The following is a 20,295-nucleotide window of genomic DNA, read 5'->3' as shown; positions in this document are numbered from 1 at the left end:
TCAGCTTCTCCTTAAGATCCTCATTTACTGCTAAAGCTTTCTCTTTAGTTGTGAGAAAAATTACCCCAGATCAGTTTGAAACATTAAAGTGCTAGAGAAAAACAAACCTGGCCAACTGGCACTTAATACTGACAAAGTCCCCGACTTTATCAGTCACGCTTGAGCTAATCTGCCTTAAGGAAATAGGGATCATAGCTGAACAGCTCCAAGTTGTTACTAGGGAGGATGCTGTTAAATGGCCAAAAAAGCGAGAGAGTCACTGGGAAGAGAAGAATGGTGGGTGTTTTCTGATTCTCTTTCCCGCATCTATTACTTGCTCCTCCCCAGAGCTCTCAGTCTCTATTTCCAAGTGCATGTGTGCTCTGCTGTGTCCAGCAATTTTTGTGATCCTATGGGTTGTAGCCTGCCAAGTTCCTCTGTCCAGGGGATTCTCCAGGCAAGAATACTGGAAGGTGTTGCCATGAACCCCCTCCAGGGGATCTTCCCGACCCAGAGATCAAACATCCTGCATTGGCAGGCAGGTTCTTTACCACTAAGTGCCACCTAGAGAGCCCCTCCCATTGTTAAACCTTATGGTAATGACTCCCGCTTTCTGCAGCACCCTTTCCCCTACATATTGGGTTGGCTGAAAAGCGAATGAACTTTTCAGCCAACCCAATACTTCTGAAGCACTGAGGATGACGAAGATCAATTTCCAATCATTCCTGCAAATGGTATGTGAAAAATTAAGGTTTAATGATGATTACTGGTTATTTCATTTTGAATCTAAAACCCTGGACTTCAGAAATAGTGGAATTTGTATAACATTTGAATATCTTGCTTTTGCCTCCTTTTGTTCTTATGGAAAAAGCAAGTCATCTTCTAGAAGGTGCCAGAGGTACTTTCTATGACAAAATGAGGCTTCCTCTAGTATCCAGTTTCACAGTTACCAAGTGTGAAATCTCAGAACTGAGATGCAGGTTCTGAATTGTCTTGGACAGTGGATCTCACTAGAAACAGAAACTTCACCAGGTCCTGTTCAAAGGACTTTCTCCTGTAACAGTGTTCAATACTGGAGCACAGGAAACTGCTGAAATAATAAAATCTGTGCAAAAATAGTTTATTAAATAACATAAGGAAGATTATGAAGGACAGTTCCAGAATGCCCACTCATGTGGTTTGTAAAGGTGCATTTTTCATAAAGATCTGTACAGCTCAAAAGCATGACATCCTGCAGGGGAGGCTCCTTTATTCCAGGATTTGGCAGAATTTATTTTCATCTTCTATGCATGAGCCACCAAAGTAAAAAAAAAAAAAAAATCCACTCCTCTTCAGTAAAGCAGTGTCCTCAGTAAAGTAAAGGATAAGGTTTTCATGTAACCTCAGGGACTCTCAGGGCGCTTCTCATGAAGAGCAGCCACTATAATGACCACCATGGAGCAATTTTTTCATTCTTCATTGATGAGACATAAAGAATATTACAGAAAAATCCAAGTTTAGAAGTCACTCTCAAACATACATGTAGAAAAGTTACTGTCAGAATACTGTCAAGCTTTAAGAAATTGGAAGAGCCTGTGATTTTTGCACTGTTTCTCAGTCAGTGGCTCTAAAGGGTGATATCCACCATCAGTGACTTCACCCGGGGTTTCCTTTCATGACAGTCTTGCAGGATGATCCTCTGGGTTGGCAGTCCTTTTAGGTCACCAGGTTTCTGCAATCTCTGTAAGAACTTGCAGCAGCTCAGCAAACGTCGGGCGGCCTTTAGGTTTCTGGAAAAGGGAATTGGAGGCGGTCAATTTAGTTTAAGACTCACACAGAGACCAGCTCTGGAACTTGCTGGCAGGACCTGGATCCAGGCTGCTTCACCACGAACAGAAGAGACAGATATCTTGGCTGATACACAGGGCATGAACAGCAGTTGAGCGAGGCAGGGGTGTGAAAATATAAGGGAAGAGATTACTGCAAAAATAAAATGGCTAGAGATGCAAACACTAGCCGCATGTGGCTATTTAAATTAACTGAAATTATATACATCTTAAAATTCAGTTCTCAGTCACCCTAGCCACTTTTCAATTCTTTGATAGCCAGTATGGCCTGACCTGTTGGACAATGCAGATAGCATATTTCCATCACCACAGAACGTTCCATAGATCTGCCCTAGAGATCTATTTGGATGACTTGATATGCATGGAATAAAGGAAGAGCTGGGAGAGAAGGGCCTCTAGAGTCCCAAATCCCCAAGCTCAGCCCCAGTTATTCACTATACCTGATCCCCTGTAGAAAGACAGATTTTAGTCAGAAAGCAAAGGCGTATTTCCATGAGGGCATTTTCAGGTCTTGAAGCATTGACTGTGTTGTCTTAAGGCTCAGTCAATAACTTCCCAGCCGTGAAGATTATAGCCTTTTTTTGTATTTCACAGTGGGATGCGGTTTGACTTTGACTCCATGAGGAAGCTCCATGGCATCTTGGAAATCCATGGGAAATAGAAATATTCATAGTAGTAGAGGTCCCTGGCAACAGGGTTAGTAGGGAGACACCATGCCTAGTGGCTTGTAAACAGATGGCATCAATAAAAGTACAGAGTAGGAGACAACCTAAATGTGCATCAATGCAGGAATGGATAAAGAGGAAGTACATATATACAATGGAATACTACTCAGCCATAAAAAAGAGAAAGTAATACCATGTGCAGCAACATGAGTAGACCTAAAGTTATCATGCTGAGTGAAGTCAGTCAGAAAGAGAAAGACAAATACCACATGATATTACTTATGTGTAGGATAAACTGTGAAACAAATGAAATTATCTATAAAAAAGAAACAGACTCATAGAGAACAAATTTGTGGTTGCCAAGGGTGAGGGGGAGTGGAGGAGGGATGGATTGGGAGTTTGGGATTAGCAGGTGCAAACTATTATATAAAGAATGGATAAACAACAAGGCCCTACTGTATACACAGGGAACCATATTCAATCTCTTGTGATAAACCATAACAGAAAAGAATAAGAAGAATGTACACACATGTATAACTGGATCACTCTGCTGTGCAGCAGCAGTTAATACACAACATAGCAAGTCAACTATGGCTTAATAAACTAAATTTTTTAAATAGAGTAGATAAAATATAAAAATTAAAGGACAGAATAGAAGGGTACGTGAGCACATGTGAGAGTCTTCCTTGAGACTTCAAGGATAAAGAGTGGAGCCTGTTGCTGGTGCTGAGGCCGTGCCAGGAGCAGAGCCAATGACACAAGTGTAACCACGCCGACGTGGCCGTGTTTGAGTCTAGAGACGCTTAAGCTCCTTGTTTGCTTGGTCCTCTTGTCAGCATCTCATTTACTCCTTTCTTTGTCTCCTTCCCACAGATATGTAAAATCTCAATAAGGATTATATTGTATGTGCCTGTACAAGTATATTGCTTTTAAACATGTATATTCCTGAGCTATTTACTTTATTATTGCAAAGATGCTCTTCAGACATCTATTTGCTACAAACAGCTTACTTTTTTTTTTTTTTATGTCTTTCAAGATTCCTTGCAGAGCAGTTAATCATATGTGAAGTATTTTCATACACTGGGGATATTTATAAAATTAATACTTCTCTGGGATGGAAACAACCATGTTACTTCTGAAATACTGAATTTTTTTTAGTGTTTGTGAATTGGAAGTTGAGTGATTTCTTTTTTGGCCAGGAGGAAGTCCTCATCCAGCTGTAGTTATTCTGGGCTGAAACTGTCAACTGGAAAGAGAGAAGAACTGTCAAAGTCACAGCGGAGTCTGATGATGGGGAGGGGTGTGTTGAGTTGTGCCCAGAAAAGACAGAGGTGGGATGTGAACCCTTCTGGCTTTATTTTTAAGCTTGGCATTTCAAGTAAAAGAGAAACTGGCCTTCTGAGAGAGTGTTTTCTGAGTACAAGTTCCTGGCACACTTCTGTCTTCATTCCTATTCTTGTTTAATCTCTCTATCAGGAGTCTCAAATGCCACAGGAGAGATGAAACCCATTACTCTTAGCCTTGAAAAAGCAAGACAAATTAGAGTAGAGTGAAGTAAATAAAAACACCATCCTTTTCTTTCGACGTGAAAATTGACAAGTCTGATTCCACCCTTAGTTTCCACCCAGAAGTTCTTAAAAGGAGTAAAACCTCTCATCACTGAGGCTTTAACAACATTGAGAGTTTCTGTAGGAACCAATTTTGGAAAGATAAGACTTACAAAAGGTACTGAATTCCTCAGTTGAACGGCCACTGTTAAAATGGGTTAATGATTTTTGTTGTGGAAGTACTTCTGCTCTCAGGGATAATTATCAAGAAATAGAAACCTTTTTCCTGCCATGACAGAATCCTGGGGTAACATGGGTGATAATCAATCTGCTCTCAGATGTGGGAACTGCCAACCTTTGCAGGAAAGTAAGGGCACTCACCTCATGCCAGCAGCTATACATGATTTCATATATGGACATTGGTGCCAGGTGAGGTCGGTACAGCCTGAAGCCTTTAGAAATAGCTTCCACAACTTGCAAATTTGACCTATTTTCAAAAGGCATTTTTCCTTCTGAAAAAACTTCCCACATCAAAACTCCTGAAAATAAAACACATAAAAATAAGAAGTTAGAGAGAGGTGGTTACTTGGAACTGAAAGAGCAGTTTCTAATTACAAGGCATTATTTCCCTCCTGCAGCCATGGAGTTACAATCATCCACAATGACTGCAGTTCTATCCAGGAAGCAGATCCTGTGCATCTTAGTTTTGAAGAGGTCATCAAACTGAATATATTCCAAGGGAAAACAATTCCTTCCCTTTTCTGTTGGTCCTAACTGCCTCCTTATTGGAAGAAAATGCTTGAAACATCTTTAATTCAAAGTACTATTCATGTCTCCACACCCTGACATCAATGAAACTTTCTACCATTCCATAGAAAATGGCAATATTGTGTAATCCCCTGCTGCCTGCTAAGGCCAGGAAAACTCCTGACCAGTAGATGGCATCCATTTCCCTCTCTCCACTGAAAGACTGCTGAGGAGAGTCCCAGAAAATCTGGCAGGGGTTCTGTTTAAATAAGCAGGTGTTCAAAAATCACTGATGGCTGATGAAGCTCCTTCAAGTCTCTCAATTTGAGTTTATTTAATTATTCAGTTATTCTACAAATATGTGTTATGTATTCATCAGACTCCACCCTTATGCTAGAGCCACAGAATTCTTAAGATTGAAATCTGTCCAAGTTCTTAAGAATTTAAGAAGCTCACTGTCCAGTGAGGATGAAAGACAGGTGGTCAGGTAAAACTCAAGGGTTTCAAATTGTTCTACAACCAGCATTCAGTTTAGTTCAGTTCAGTTGCTCAGTCGTGTCCGACTCTTTGCGACCCCATGAATTGCAGCACGCCAGGCCTCCCTGTCTATCACCAACTCCTGGAGTTCACTCAAACCTATGTCCATAGAGTTGGTGATGCCATCCAACCATCTCATCTTCTGTCATCCCCTTCTCCTCCTGCCCCCAATCCTTCCCAGCATCAGGGTCTTTTCCAATGAGTCAACTCTTCACTTGAGGTGGCCAAAGTACTGGAGTTTCAGCTTCAGCATCAGCATCAGTCCTTCCAATGAACACCCAGGACTGATCTCCTTTAGGATGGACTGGTTGGATCTCCTTGCAGTCCAAGGGACTCTCAAGAGTCTTCTCCAACACTACAGTTCAAAAGCATCAATTCTTCGGCGCTCAGCTTTCTTCACAGTCCAACGCTCACATCCATACATGACCACTGGAAAAACCATAGCCTTGACTAGATGGACCTTTGTTGGCAAAGTAATGTCTCTGCTTTTTCATATGCTATCTAGGTTGGTCACAGCTTTCCTTCCAAGGAGTAAATATCTTTTAATTTCATGACTGCAATCACCATCTGCAGTGATTTTGGAGCCCCCAAAAATAAAGTCTGACACTGTTTCCACTGTTTCCCCACCTATTTGCCATGAAGTGATGGGACCAGATGCCATGATCTTAGTTTTCTGAATGTTGAGCTTTAAGCCAACTTTTTCACTCTCCTCTTTCACTGTCATCAAGAGGCTTTTTAGTTGTTCTTCACTTTCTGCCATAAGGGTGGTGCCATCTGCACATCTGAGGTTACTGATATTTCTTCTGGCAATCTTGATTCTAGCTTGTGCTTCTCCAGCCCAGAGTTTCTCATGATGTACTCTGCATATAAGTTAAATAAGCAGGGTGACAATATACAGCCTTGATGTACTCCTTTTCCTATTTGGAACCAGTCTGTTGTTCCATGTCCAGTTCTAACTGTTGCTTCCTGACCTGTATATAGGTTTCTCAAGAGGCAGGTCAAGTGGTCTGATATTGTCATGTCTTTCAGAATTTTCCACAGTTTATTGTGATCCACACAGTCAAAGGCTTTGGCATTGGTCTCACAACTCAACTGCTCTCCAGCAGAGCTTAAAATGTCACCAGCCAAGACTATCATATGTCAGTGGCGAGCTAATGAGATCAATACAGGCTAAACCTTATCGTGGGCAATAATATTCACACCCTTTGAGGGTACAGATGTCTCTCAAAACCTAAGAAGGCACCCAGGAAGGTCAAGGTAAAAGAGAATAGATAGATCATTTATACATTGATTGCCATTTTCTGAAAGTCAAAGAACAAATTCCATCAGACATGGGTCCACAGTATCTCTTTTTCAATGAAGAACATTACCCAATATAAATAGCAATTGATAAACCTCAAGGAAGCCTATGTCTAATTTCACAAAATATGGGAATAATAATGTAAATGAGATGGCATCACTGATAGTCAAGCAATGAAGGTTATTAATTACACTCAAGATTAAATGATGCTGTAAGATCAGTTTTCCTTGCAAATCTCTGTGGTGTGGGAAGGTTGGCTGAATTTGTTTTCTAAATCAGCAGACTGTAATGGTTTTTACAGCAAGTGCTCACTGGGAAAGGAAAAGACCCTAAAGGCAAATTTATGTAAGAAGGTTGCCAGTTGCCAAAGACAATCTGATGTGTTAGAACACCTGAGACAGAAACACGGTTATAAGAAGACTTTTAGCTAGATCATATTAAGAAATCAAAGTTAAAAGAGCAATCTCTATTTTATTCAATAAAGCTCTAACAAATGAACATCAAATTCACTCACCGAAGGACCAGACGTCAGATTTGCTGCTATATCTGTTGAAATGGAAAACTTCAGGAGGGGACCACTTGACTGGGAACTTGGCTCCAGAAGAACTGACATATTCATCATCCAAAACGTACCTAGGGCCATCAGATTTCAGAGCACATTGTGTTAATCACCCCTAAGTTCTGTGTACTTCTAACCCTTTTAGTTAACCCTGATTTCTAAAATACAAAGTATTTTACCACAGAAAGGCTCAGTATACCTTCTCTTCTTACTCTCAAGGTGGGAAAGTAACCCTTATACAGTTTCCTCCTTAAACCAAACCTCCATTGTGTTTATTATATTTGAATCTCAGAAAACCATAGCAATTCTTCAGTCTAAAACAGGCCTGTGGTTTAATAATGCCAGGCATGAAGGAATCTTGCAGACAGAAATTCAGGATGAGTCAGCAACCACCTGTGTGAAGAGTCAGACAAGGACAAGACAGGACGATGGTGGCTGCGGGGAAGACAGTGTCAGTGGATAGCAACAGGGACCAGTCAGGCCATCTCTAGAATGTGGCCCCATGAGACAGAAGGAGTTTGGATTTTGACCCTGAAGAGAGTCAGGGAGAAAACCTGAAATCACTAGGATTAAATTTCTAGCAACCTGAAGGAAAGCAGACTCAAAATATAAATTGCACTGAGTTGTTGAAAATAAGGTTTTCCAACCTTATGTTCACACCCTTGCTGTCTGTCAGCTACTACAATTGATAAGAGAAATGCAGGAAAGGGACAGCAAAGTCAGAGCTGAGCAAACAAATTCTTTTTTTTTTCTATTTCAGAAATATATAAGGAAAACTTTTCTCTTAACCTTCTACATATGATAAGTAGACTGAGAAATTCTTTTTTGTTTTTAAGGGACGACACACTTTTATTGATAATGACCTGACACATCAGAAGACTGGCCCACAGTCTCAGTTTCCCTTATAGCTAAATTGGTGCCTGTCCTAAAGCTCAAATTGGGTCAGCAGGACATCCAACCACATCAATGCTTGCTTCAGGGAAAAAAGAGCAAAGCCAATAACACCTTCAGTTTGTCTACAGACGAATGTAAGATTCCCTACTATGAGTAAAAAAAGAAAGAAAGTGTATCTTGTACCTTGTCATTCCAAAGTCCGAAATTTTTATTATACATGTAGAACTGACCAAACAATTCCTTGCTGCCTATAGAAAGAAGAAAAGAATCCAGGTTTGAATACAAAGTTTTTTTCTTTCCAGAGTTTGTACTCTTTTCCTTATTTCCTTTGTGGCTCAGCACTACCTCTGAGTGAATAGCCATGTTACTTCATGGTGATAACTGTCGATGCTACATAGGATTTAATGTATCTGCCCTCGCGAGAAGGATTTTAGTGATCTTCTTGAAGAAATGATAAAAAAAGAAGAATTTTAACTAACTTTTTTTCCTTTTTAAAATGTGTAATCTTTCTCAAGAAGTATCCTTGACAAGTATCAGGATAAACTCAACCTAAGAGGTAAAAAACTATGAATCTTGATATAAAAAACTGTGTATTTAAAACTTTACCTTTATAAATAAAAAGAGGAAAGTCCAATATGCATGAAAAATAAAAGATCATTATATATGTTTGGGATAATCATTATATAAAATTACTTATAGAAATTAAGAAATTGTATTTAAAACATATATTTCATTGAATGTAACTGTTTACAATTGATATTTTCTTATTTATTAAACCACAGTGAACCAAATTTAATAGTATATAATGCAGAATTTATTTGATGCCAAGACAATCTATTTTCAGTCAGCTTAGTCAGGAAAATCATTGACTTGATTTTTTAGCCTCATGTAGGTCAAAGGTTTGACAGAATTTTTCTCTTTTGAGCTAATTTGTGGTTCAGTTAGTTCAAAAACAAAAGAAAAAACTTGAAATGGAGAGCCAGCAGGAGCCAGTCTGGAAGATGTTGACAAATGCCAGCAATGATCTCAAAGTCAAACCACGAGGCAAGGCCTCAGCAGAGAAAACGCGCACTGTTAGCTGACACACCTCAAGCGGCATGTAGGTGGGGAAAACGGGGCACAAAAGAAAGGGGCGAGCTCTGCAAGGAGACAGCTGGAGCAGACCTGACTGAACTTTGAATCTAGTCTTTACGGGGAGGAAAAACCGCAGGACCAGGAAGGTGAGTTAGGTGGAATCGATATCATATGCATCCGATAAAATGTGTGCTCAATGCAACTCGGGCCAGACACTGGGGAATGCGTCATGAGGCATGGAAAACAATGGTGGAGCTTTTCTACGTGCCAGGCACTGCTTTAAGTGCTTACACATATTAATTCATGTAATCCTCCCAGTAAGCCCATAGGAAGAAGGTGCTATAATTAACACCACTTGACTAGTTAACTAACTTACTTAAGGTCACATGGCTAGTAAGAAAGAAAGGCGAGATTTCAACTAGCTCTGAGGCAGGGTATGCCATCTTGACTACATAATGAACTTATCAGGGAAATTTTCCAAAAAAGCTGATCACTAGATTTTACCCCCAAAGATTCTGATTTCATTGGTTGGTGGTATGGGCTTGGTACTGTGATGTTTTAAAGCTCCCAGGTATTTCTAATGCCCAGCTAAATTTGAGAGCCATTGCTTAGCAACTTGCACTCTCATGACACTGAACTGCAGCTCAGAAGTCAACATCTTGATGTCAAGGAGTCTGGAGTCTAATATTTGTGTAAACAATGTAAACAATTATTAAAGGAGGTAGTAAATAATTAATGCCAATGAGAGCTCTAAATCATGTGTAGGACAAGCAATGGTGTGCTGGGGCTAATGAAATTATGACCCCTTTCTTTCTCCAAAATAGTCCAGCCTGAATGATAGATATTATGGTCACCCTAGTCATGGCTGATGGAAGTTTAGGATTACCTGTAAGTGTCAGTAACAGGGACTTCTCATAAATTCTCAAATTTTCATTGGATTTAATTTGGGAACTTAGAAACGAGACATGAAAGGACACAGAAGGAATAGTACGAAGATCATGAATAAATATGGAGCAGATAGAAAATGTTTTTCAAGGGGAGGTAGCAAGGCAGGGAAGCAGAGTTATTTGCTTCTGAGGTAAAACCAGCTTTGATCTTTTTTGTTTGGTTGTTTGTTCTGAGCAATACAGAACAGAATGGTTTAACATTTCAAGGCCTTCTCAATAATGCCAGTAGTGCTTTTATGATGCTGTAAGAACCAAACCACCTCCACTTGGAGGCAGTTTCACCCACTGGGTGAGACCCACTGGGGCTGGTTCTTCAGCATGGTCCTCCAGCACCTGGCAAAGAGCTTGCCCTATATAAGCACTTAATATGTATTTGATTATTGGTTGAAACAAAGAAAGATTGCAGTAAGAGAAGGAAGAAGAAAGGGGGAGAGAGGAAAGAAAAGTAGTTTTAGTTGATTTGTTGGTGAACAATTAGTTCAAGACACATGTAGAGTAACTTCTTACTTGGTTACAGCATCAGTAGGCAATAGAAAATAAAGGTACATTTCCCAACAAATTACACGAATAGAAAAATGTTTTAAAATTAAGCCAAAGGATGCATTATTCAAAGTATTGAAAGTCCTAACTTTCAATATATGTTTAATACACAAAACAGCCAGCAAATTTGCAGTGTACTTACTAAATCTCTATGGATAAAGCAGTTTCTCTCCAGATACTCCATTCCTTCACAGACGTCTTGGCACACACTCAGTAGCAGCTCCTTGCTAAGCTTTCCTTTTCTCTCTCTCAGATAGTTAAGCAGGCAGCCATTTTCCATCAGCTCTGTCACAATATAGAGGGGCTTCTGCTGCATACACACTCCATAAAGCTGAACCAGCTTCGAATGAGATAGCTTCCTGTTGAAGAAAACACAGATCCATGAGCAAAATTGTTTTTGCTTTTTAAAGTGTTTGAACTCAACTGGTGATATTTACCATTTCCATATAATGTTCATCATCAAGCTATGATTAAAACTAATCCAACCACAGAGCCAGTAGAACAGTTTCCTTCCCACTTTATGTGCTAAGAGAGTGGGGTCAAGAGGTTATGTGGTACTGCTTCCTAAGTTGTGGTACATACAGAATAGTCCATGCCCCATATTCTGTTTTTCTTTTTTCCATTTTGTAAGCCTTTTGTTTCCTCTTTACTGCTGCTCCTTGCCCAGTTCCTGTTCCTTGAGTTTCAACCTCCCCAATCACAGCTCTCTAGACAAAAAATTTGGGACAGACAGAGGGGAGAAAGAGCAATTGATATGAATTTTAAAAAGAAAATTAAATTATAACTAATAAATGCATTTAAAGGAAATTTTTAGATTGAGTTGAAGACTGAAAAACCTTTACTGACATGAAACTCTTCTATGTATTCAGTAACCACACGCATATACACACACACATATCATAATTTTATGTCTCCTAAAAGGGTGATGGCTGTGACACCTCATAGAAATGAGCTTTGAACTGTCAGATAACTCTTAAAGAAAATTGCACTTTCGAGAATTAAAACATTTGTGCTCAGCTACTTGAACTTTTATCTCCTCTCTTTTTCTCTTCTCACACACACATACACAGTGTCCTTGAATATTGCCTACTAAAATACACTAAAATAAAGTTTTTAAGAAATGATACAAACAAGGGGCTTCCCTGGTGGCTCGGTGGTAAAGAATCCACCTGCCAATGCAAGAGACGCAGGTTTGGTCCCTGATCTGGGAAGATCCTACATGCCATGGAGCGACTAAGCCTGGGAGCCACAACTACTGAAGCCGGCAGGCCCTAGAGCCTGTACTCCCCACAGGAGATGCCACTGCAACGAAAAGGGTGCGCACTGCAGCGAGAGAGTAGCCCCGGCTCACCGTTACTACAGAAAAGCCCGTGCAGCGGCAATGACCCAGCATAGCCAAAAATAAAATAAATCTAAAAAAAATTTGTTTAAAGAAATGAAATGATACAAATGAACTTAGTTACAAAATAGAAACAGATTCACAGACTTAGAGAATGAACTTATGATTACCAGCTGGGAAAGATTGGGAGAAGGGATAGTTAGGGAGTTTGGATCCACATGCTATATCTCAAATGGATAACCAACAAGGACCTACTGTACTCTCCCCAATGCAATGTGGCAACCTGGGTTGGGGGGGCATTTCAGGGAGAACGGATACATGTAAATACATGACTAAGTCCCTTTGCCATTCACCTGAAACTATCACAATACTATTAATCGGCTATGGTCTAATATAAAATAAAAAGTTTAAAAAAAGGAAAAAACTTTTTAGTCATCTATTTGTCAAAAGTTTATTGTTTCTTTTGTACTATAATATTTAGTCCCTAAAGCCCTTTTATGCCAACTAGTCAACTTGAACATGGAATAGAATATTCAAATTAATGTTTGTAACTTTAGGAGGTATATAATAAACTATATTTTGTTAGTCAAAAGTACCTTGAAATGTTACTTCTTTCCATCCATAAAGATAATACAAGATCAATGAATCAGGGAGATTAATTATATTAAAACAACATGTATGAGTGATTGATACTTTCCCATATAGTGAGCAAACAGAAACACTCCAGTAAGTAGGGGAGAAAGATATTCAAGAACGTATACATAATTTTAATTTGTAGATATATGTATTATATGGTGGCACTAGTGGTGAAGAATCTGCCTGCCAATGCAGGAGACACAAGAGACGGGTTCCAACTCTGGGAAGATTCCCTGGAGTAGGAAATGGCAACACACTGCAGTTATTCTTGCCTGGGAAATTCCATGGATAGAGGAGCCTGGCAGGCTACAGTCTATGGGATCACAAGAGTCAGACACAACTGAGCAACTGAGCACACACATGTACATATTATATGTGAGGATTTTGTCTGATTTACCTTTCTAATTCATGAAGTGTATTTTCACTTAGGGGATGCAGCAAACGTGTGTGCAGAATAATGGCAGGGGGGCAATTCTTTAAACGGAAAACTAATTTTCCATGAGAAAGCCACCAAATTGATATTCACATGTAAGCATTTAAGAATTAGAACATTACACTGTATTTGCTCAGTAAGACCACTAGCAAAAGTTTATCATAAAAAAAGAAATAACTTTTATCAGAAATAAGGCAGGAACAAATAAATAAACCCTCACTTGTATGGTTCAGTCTAACAAATAGGACAAATATTTTTCAAGGGCACAGAAAGATGCAAACAGAAAAAGAACACTGTTGTTTGCTGTAACTTTAGGACCCATTAATAAAAATTCCTTTCTCATCTTAGAAAAATGCATATGATTCACTGTAGAACAAATATGTCATATTTATGTAAATTTGTTACTTAAATATTTTCAAACTCTGTAGTCTCCTTCTCTTCTAATTGTTCTTTTTTCCCATGTGATCAGATCAAGTCAGAGTTTTTAATGTCATCTGTGGTGACCAGGCTGACCTCTTTCCTGAACTCTAGACTCATTATGCACTTGACCCTTGGTCATACTTGGCTACCCACTAGGTCTCTCAAATTCAACATGTCCAAAGTAGAATTACTCATTTTTCCTCCAAAACTATTCCTCAGCCAGTCTCTCCCATTTCAGTAAATTGTGCCATTCTCTGCCTAATAGTGCACCGAAGACCTTGGTTTTCACTTTTTGGTCCCTCAGTCTCCTTAAGTGATTTGCCACATCTAATTTATCAGCAAGTTCTGATAATTTTATCTCAACAATGTATCCTGAAACTATTCTCTTCTTTCCATCTCTGCTTTCACCCCTTTCACCATCATCTTCCACCTGCTTTATCAAAAGGGCGCCTAAAAATGTATAATGAGATTTGAAATAAAAGTGAAATATTTTCCCCCAAAGTTTAAATTGCTCAAATTAGAAGTACATATTTAAACATCTCAGAAGAAGGATTTAAATTCTAATTCCTTCTTTTTGATAGAGATTCTAGGTGAGATTTTACAGGTGAGGAAATTGAAGCTTGGAAAAATGAAATAACTCAAGCCACACAGAAGCCAAATAATTTACCCAGGTCCCACAACTAGCTTGGGCAGAGTTGTGACACAAATCTACTTGTGACTGACTCCAAAATCCATGTTCTTTCCATGACACCCAGATGTTGTGCCATACTTATCTGGGTTTTGTGTATACTTACATCATCACTTTAGCTTCTTCAATGAAATCCTCTTCAGACATGAAGCCTTCGTTGATGGCCTTGATAGCTACCTGGACATGTGCTCGCCATTGGCCTAAATAGACCACTCCAAACTGACCGCTTCCAATCTGCTTCACAAAAGCCAACTCAGATGGATCTATCTCCCACTTTTCTGGAAAAGTAAAATATCCATGTTACAAGGAAAAATGTTAAATTTTAGAGCTAGAAAAGATCTAGGAATTATCTCGATCTATTTTCTTTTATTTTTCAGAGAGCTTGAAAACATTTATAAATGAGTAGAAAGGGCCTGTTACCATTTTTAATACTATCACTGTGGCTTAAAAGTATAATTCCAGAATTCAAGTTTAAATGCAATAATTTCTAAAGGAATTTTGTATGTTGAGTCATGCCATATAAACACATTTTTGTAAAATAAGTAAAATAAACAAAGATACAAATCTCACTTACTTGGAGAGAAATTATGGGTATCAAAACAGGCTTTTTCTTTCCCAAGAGACCCAGAAGGAAACACTGTTCTGTGTCTTCTAAACTAAACCTGCCCAAACCAGATGTGGGACCTAAATTTGTATGTCCCTAGACTGTTTTTGTTCTGATAAGTAAACTTGTGAGGTAGATAAAACCTCGGTTCCCCCCACCCCCACCCCAGTTTCTTTTACTGTTCCTCTGCCACTCCCACCCCTAATGGGCTTTTTTGCTCTTTCTCTTTTGCAAAAAGTCTAAACAATTCATCACATAAATATTTTCAATATTAAGATTCTAACCTATATCTAAGTGTATGTTTGAAATGAGATTTGCTTTACTGAATATGTCTCATCCTATAGAAGCAAATCAGTGGCGGGTTCGGGGGGGAGGGAAGGACTATTTTTGCAATAATGCTTTGGAAAACTCTGAGAATCATATCTTAGCTTTTTAGTATCCCCTTTTATATAGCAATGCCACCATCTGCTGGAACTTTAAGATAATGCATTTAAAAGAATTAAAGGGAATTCCCTGGCTGTCCAGTGGTTAGGACTTCATGCTTTCACTCTCCAGTGCCCAGGTTGAATTTCTGGTCAGGGAACTAAGATCTCACAAGCTGTGAAGCACATTCTCCCCTATCCGCTCACCGCCACCCCCCACCCCCCGCCAAAAAAAAGAATTATAAGGACTGATGGACCTTTGTATCAGGCTTTGCAAGGTACTCCCCTTTCCAAATAGTAGGTGTGTTTTTAAAGTAACATAGGAGAATATATTCATGACCTTGGGATTGGCATAGATTTATTCAATAGAATATAACCACAGGAGAAAATATTGATAAATTATACTTCATAAAATCTTATTTATCAAAAACAGCCCATTAAGAAAATGAAGAAGTAAGCCACAGACTGGGGGAAGATATTTCTTAAAATATATAACAAACCTAAGAAGTCCTTTTCAAAATAATAATAAATCAACTAGGAAAAGGCATATAATCCTATTTTTAAGTGTTAAATAAAAACTTGAATAGAGTTTTCTCTCACAAAAGAGAATACCCAAAATGGCAACTGAACCTATGAAAAGTTGATCAGGGAAATTGCATATTTAAACCAAAATGATATATGCACACATGCACTAGATTAGCTAAAATGTGAAGAAAAACCAAGCCCGAACAAGCAAACACCACAAGAATACAAAACACTGGCAAGGACAAAGATGTGGAACAGTTGAAACTCACATATGTCATTGATTGAAGTATAATTTGGGATAAGTTCTTTGGAAAGCTGACTATATCTGAGTGTGTGCATACTCTATGACTGAGCAAATCTACTTCTAAGTATACATCCAACATTGTCTGGGCATAAATGTGATTAAACTTTATCAAAAGGCAAACAAGAATGTTCATAATAATATTATTTAGAAAAGCCAATAATTGGTTACAACCCAAATGGCTGTATAAAGAAAAATGGGCAAGCCCATTGCAGTAGAGTCTCAGAGCGTAGCAGCGCAGTGCGGCACGGATGCACCAACCACGAGCCGGCCGGTTCCGACACCGCGGGTGGATTCACTCATGGGCCGGTGGAGAAAGGAGTCAGACATGGATGCGCTGTGCTGAATTCTGTTTATGTAAAGTAATCAAAATGAGACAAAATTAATCAGACTCTAGATTTATAAAATTATGTACTGTTAAGGATATTTAAATTTTGAGAAGTTTATTTTTTTAATGAATGAGGACCATATTTAACTTAGATAAATTGCTGATGATAGAATTTTTAAACATGTAGTATTTATGGGGTAGAGGAATAATCTAAGCACCCATAAAACTCTGGAATCACCTTTCCATCCCAATTCAGAGACTGAATCCTGCGTACCTGCTACACAATAATTGTGGGTTTTTTTTTTTGTTTTTTTTTTTAGCATATTCTTAGTCCCCATAGTGAGATAAATTTAAGGAAATAAAGTATCACCAAATTAGAAAGAAATATTCTTTGGCTCTTATTTATTCTCATAGATGTGCAACTACCACATTCACTAGAAAATAGTTCAAATCAAACTTCACCCAAGTTCTATTTGAAAAGGTGAAAAGGACAGATTTAGCAGCTCATTTTAGTAGGTCCCATTGGGAAGAAGTCATTTCCCAGTCACCCACATAACTAGAGAGCAAGAACCCAATCATTCAAATAAAAAGAATTGGAATTTATCAAACAGGTTCCAAATAATGTATAATGAAACTTGAAGCAAAAGTGAAACATTTCCCCCAAAGTTTAAATGCCCTTATGAGATGCATTTAAATGCATTTGAATCTTAGAAAGGAGATCAAATCTTTGAGGAGAAAACATATATCAAGACAGACATCTCAAAAGAGCTGACAATTTAAAGAACATAGAGGGAACTTGGGGTAAACTCTTTTACTGGATTCAATTTTTACTTGAGCACACACGCATACTTTACCATAACTAAAACCAGCTGTGGCTGGCAAACAACTGCCCATCAGACCAACTGGGTAACGGAGACGGGACAAGAGCCCTGGGGAGAAAGAGAAACCAGCATTTCAATCCTAGTTCCTGGTACAAGAGAAAAAGCCAAATATACAGGAAGATGGAACCATTCCCTAAACAGATCAGCCAAAGAAAGTATTCTACAGCTAGTCTGTTTGCTTATTTTTCCTATTTGAAAAAGACTTCTCATAATATAGTATATGCTCATTGAACACAAGTTAAAGAATCCAAGAAAATACAAAAATGAAAAGGTCCCTTACAAAATCTTAGTATCCAGAGATACTTTGTTATCATTTTTGGGACCATCTTTGCAAAAATCTCTATCTGTGTATTTGAACGTATATACACATCTGATATGTTTCATGGAAATGCCAATGTTTTGCTATAAACTTCTTACACTCAACAAATAATCAATAAACATCAATGACTAAATAGACTTTAAAATTATTTCCAAGATTTCACTATAGGAAAACATGCTGTGTGCTGAGGGGAGTGAGATGAGGGTAAGAACATGGCAAGCAAAAGGATGAAATTGAGATAGCTCGTGTTTGGTGACTGATTTTCTTTTAATTTTTTAAAACAGAATATAGTTGATGCACAATATTATATAAGTTACAGCTGTACAATAAGGTGTTTCACAATTTTTAAAGGTTACACTCCACTTACAGTTATGATAAAATGTTAGCTATAAGTCTCTATGTTGTACAATATATCCTAGCAGCTTATTTTGCACATAGTTTATACCTCTTAGACTTCAATTTTCTTAGTGAAGTAGAGAGGCAATTTGCTGATGGGCAGTGGATAATTCTGGAAAGAGGGTTTTTGAGAATGGTAGAAGTTTGAACAGAAAACAGGAGAGGATGCTTACTAGTGACTCTGAGTGACTAGTGACTCTAATCACTAGAGTCTAATTAGGGATTAATCCCTAGTCTAATTAGACTAGTGACTCTAATCCCTAGCTGGGATTAGAGCCCTCATCAAATTGGGACTCTATAACACACGATCCAAATAAAAACACAAGAGTAATTGCTTTAACATCCTAACACTTCCCTCTGAATTCAAAGTTTTTGTTTGCCAAATATTTTTATTCTGTGAATTACTACCAACAGTTTAGTGACAGTGTGTCTCTCTGATAGAAACAAAAAAAGTCTGTCACTCTCTTTGCACTATCCTTACTTCTGGTAAGGAGATGGATTGTTACAAGCTAAAGTGACCAGAAGTCAAAAAGTAGATGGGTCAGTCATGGGTTCCAAGACTCTTCTAAAATGGTCTCTCCAATCATCTGATTTGCTTCTTTCTGGAAAAGACAGCAGTCATTAAACACAGACTGTGGAGCCAGTGGGTTTAATGGCTCCAATGGTTTCATAGATTTCTGCGGTTTCAAATCTTGGCTCAAATACCTATTAATGGTGTGAGCTTGAGCACAAATCATGCCTCAGTTTCCTCATCTGTGAGATGGAGATGTCAACAGTATCAACCTCATTGGATTTCTCTGAGGATTAAATAAATAAATAGACATAAATAGGGTCTGGCCCAAAGTAAGTCTTCAATAAATACTAGTTGATTCTGGATCCCGTGCCTTTCCTCTTACCATTTTTCTTCCTCTTTGTCTTATCTCTTTTCTACTTTCTTTTCTCTCTAACAGCAGCCATAGTTATAAGTTTTCAACTCCTGTTTTTCATCTTCTTATTGTTTGATCTAGCTTTAATTTTAAAAGTTATCTGTATCGTATTTCATACACTGTAAGAATAATTTATGTATATGTATATTGTAATAAAAAAAAAAAAACCTAGGTCAATCTATAAAGCAGAAAATAAAAGTTTTCCTTACCCTCAGTCTCCTTCCCCAGAGGTAAACATTAACAGTTTATAGTCTGTTATCATCTTATTAGTTCAAAAATTATAATCTAAACTTTAACAGAATTTTCCTAGCCACACATGTCTGTGTGAATGTGTATTACTCTACAAAAGTGAGGCTATAAATATACTGTTTTGCACTTTTTTCCCTTTACTAAACCATTTATCACTAACATCTTTTAGGTTAGCACATCCTGATCTGCCACAGTACTTTTTTTAACCTCACCACCACAAACACTGAGTTTCTTAAATTTCATCTTTGAAGGAAGAGGAAAGAAGAGTGTGAAGAAGAAAACTCAGACCTGATCTGATTCTAAAGGTTTCTATCTCTGGCCACAAATACATCTTCACTGGCCTCACTCAAACACGTTGCCACTTCCTCTCTAACCAAATGCCCAGTGACCACCAGGAATATCCAGGTGGACTCAGCCCATAAGTGTATAAAATTTCCATGGATTTATTCCTGATATATAAAACCAGTGTAATAGAAAAGTGACTGCTTTCCAAAAGGGATTCTTTTTGTCAATACAACTTTTCATGAGAAAAATCTTTAAAAAAAAAGAAAAATCTTAAAAAGTACTGTGCATCAAGAAATCAAAACAACATGAACTGTACATTGGGTTCCAAATTCTATCATGTTGAGGTGAAGAGATTCCCCTTGGACTCAGAGTAGTCCAGAATAGACTGAATGAGGGCTGAAGGTCAGAGCTGTGATTGTAATTGTGATGGAACTTTCTAGAATCTTACATCTTTCCACAGATGATAGGTTTGCAAAAGTAGCCATTATTTCAGATAACAGCAAGAGTAGGGGTTAAATATGCCTCTGGTATGGTATATTTAAGTCAGGTTATAACTGAGAAAGACTGTGCCTGCTCTCCAAACAGGAAATAACAGAGGATGAGACATTTAAGGGTAATTTTCTACTGCAACTGTCTAGAGAGCAAATTTATAGGGGCAAGAAAAAAAAGCATGATTCTTTAAGACATTTGAAATTTTATTACATTTAGCACCATGTAAATTTCAAGAACAAATGTATAGTGACTAAATGGCCTTTTGAATCTTTGTCATGTATCTTTTTTCTAACCTGGCAGAAATGTAAAAAATCAACCTACTCTTGCCCCTCTGACTAGAAAAACAAAAAAACATCACTGAGGAGGAGAACTTCTCAGAAGACAGGTTGTATTCCAAGCTTTTAAACATTTCTTCAGGGATATTTGTTCCTGTTAA

At 38.2% G+C, this 20,295-nt stretch overlaps 1 protein-coding gene across 1 annotated transcript in view; it reads right to left on the bottom strand.

The window, feature by feature from the left end:
* Positions 1-1,083: 1,083 nt before the first annotated feature.
* Positions 1,084-20,295, bottom strand: part of TXK (TXK tyrosine kinase) — a 41,671-nt gene continuing 22,459 nt past the window's right edge. Inside the window, exons 8-14 of the mRNA XM_043438825.1 lie at positions 17,166-17,240; positions 14,238-14,409; positions 10,758-10,974; positions 8,238-8,302; positions 7,116-7,234; positions 4,399-4,556; positions 1,084-1,748 (exon numbers count right to left, since the gene is read on the bottom strand). Coding sequence (XP_043294760.1) covers positions 1,680-1,748; positions 4,399-4,556; positions 7,116-7,234; positions 8,238-8,302; positions 10,758-10,974; positions 14,238-14,409; positions 17,166-17,240 — 875 coding nt within the window. The 3' untranslated portion in view covers positions 1,084-1,679. The remainder of the gene's footprint in view (positions 1,749-4,398; positions 4,557-7,115; positions 7,235-8,237; positions 8,303-10,757; positions 10,975-14,237; positions 14,410-17,165; positions 17,241-20,295) is intronic.

Source organism: Cervus canadensis, chromosome 19 (assembly GCF_019320065.1).
Source record: "Cervus canadensis isolate Bull #8, Minnesota chromosome 19, ASM1932006v1, whole genome shotgun sequence".
In the NCBI taxonomy this organism is placed as follows: Eukaryota; Metazoa; Chordata; class Mammalia; order Artiodactyla; family Cervidae; genus Cervus; species Cervus canadensis.
This window is presented reverse-complemented; position numbering and strand designations above follow the sequence as displayed.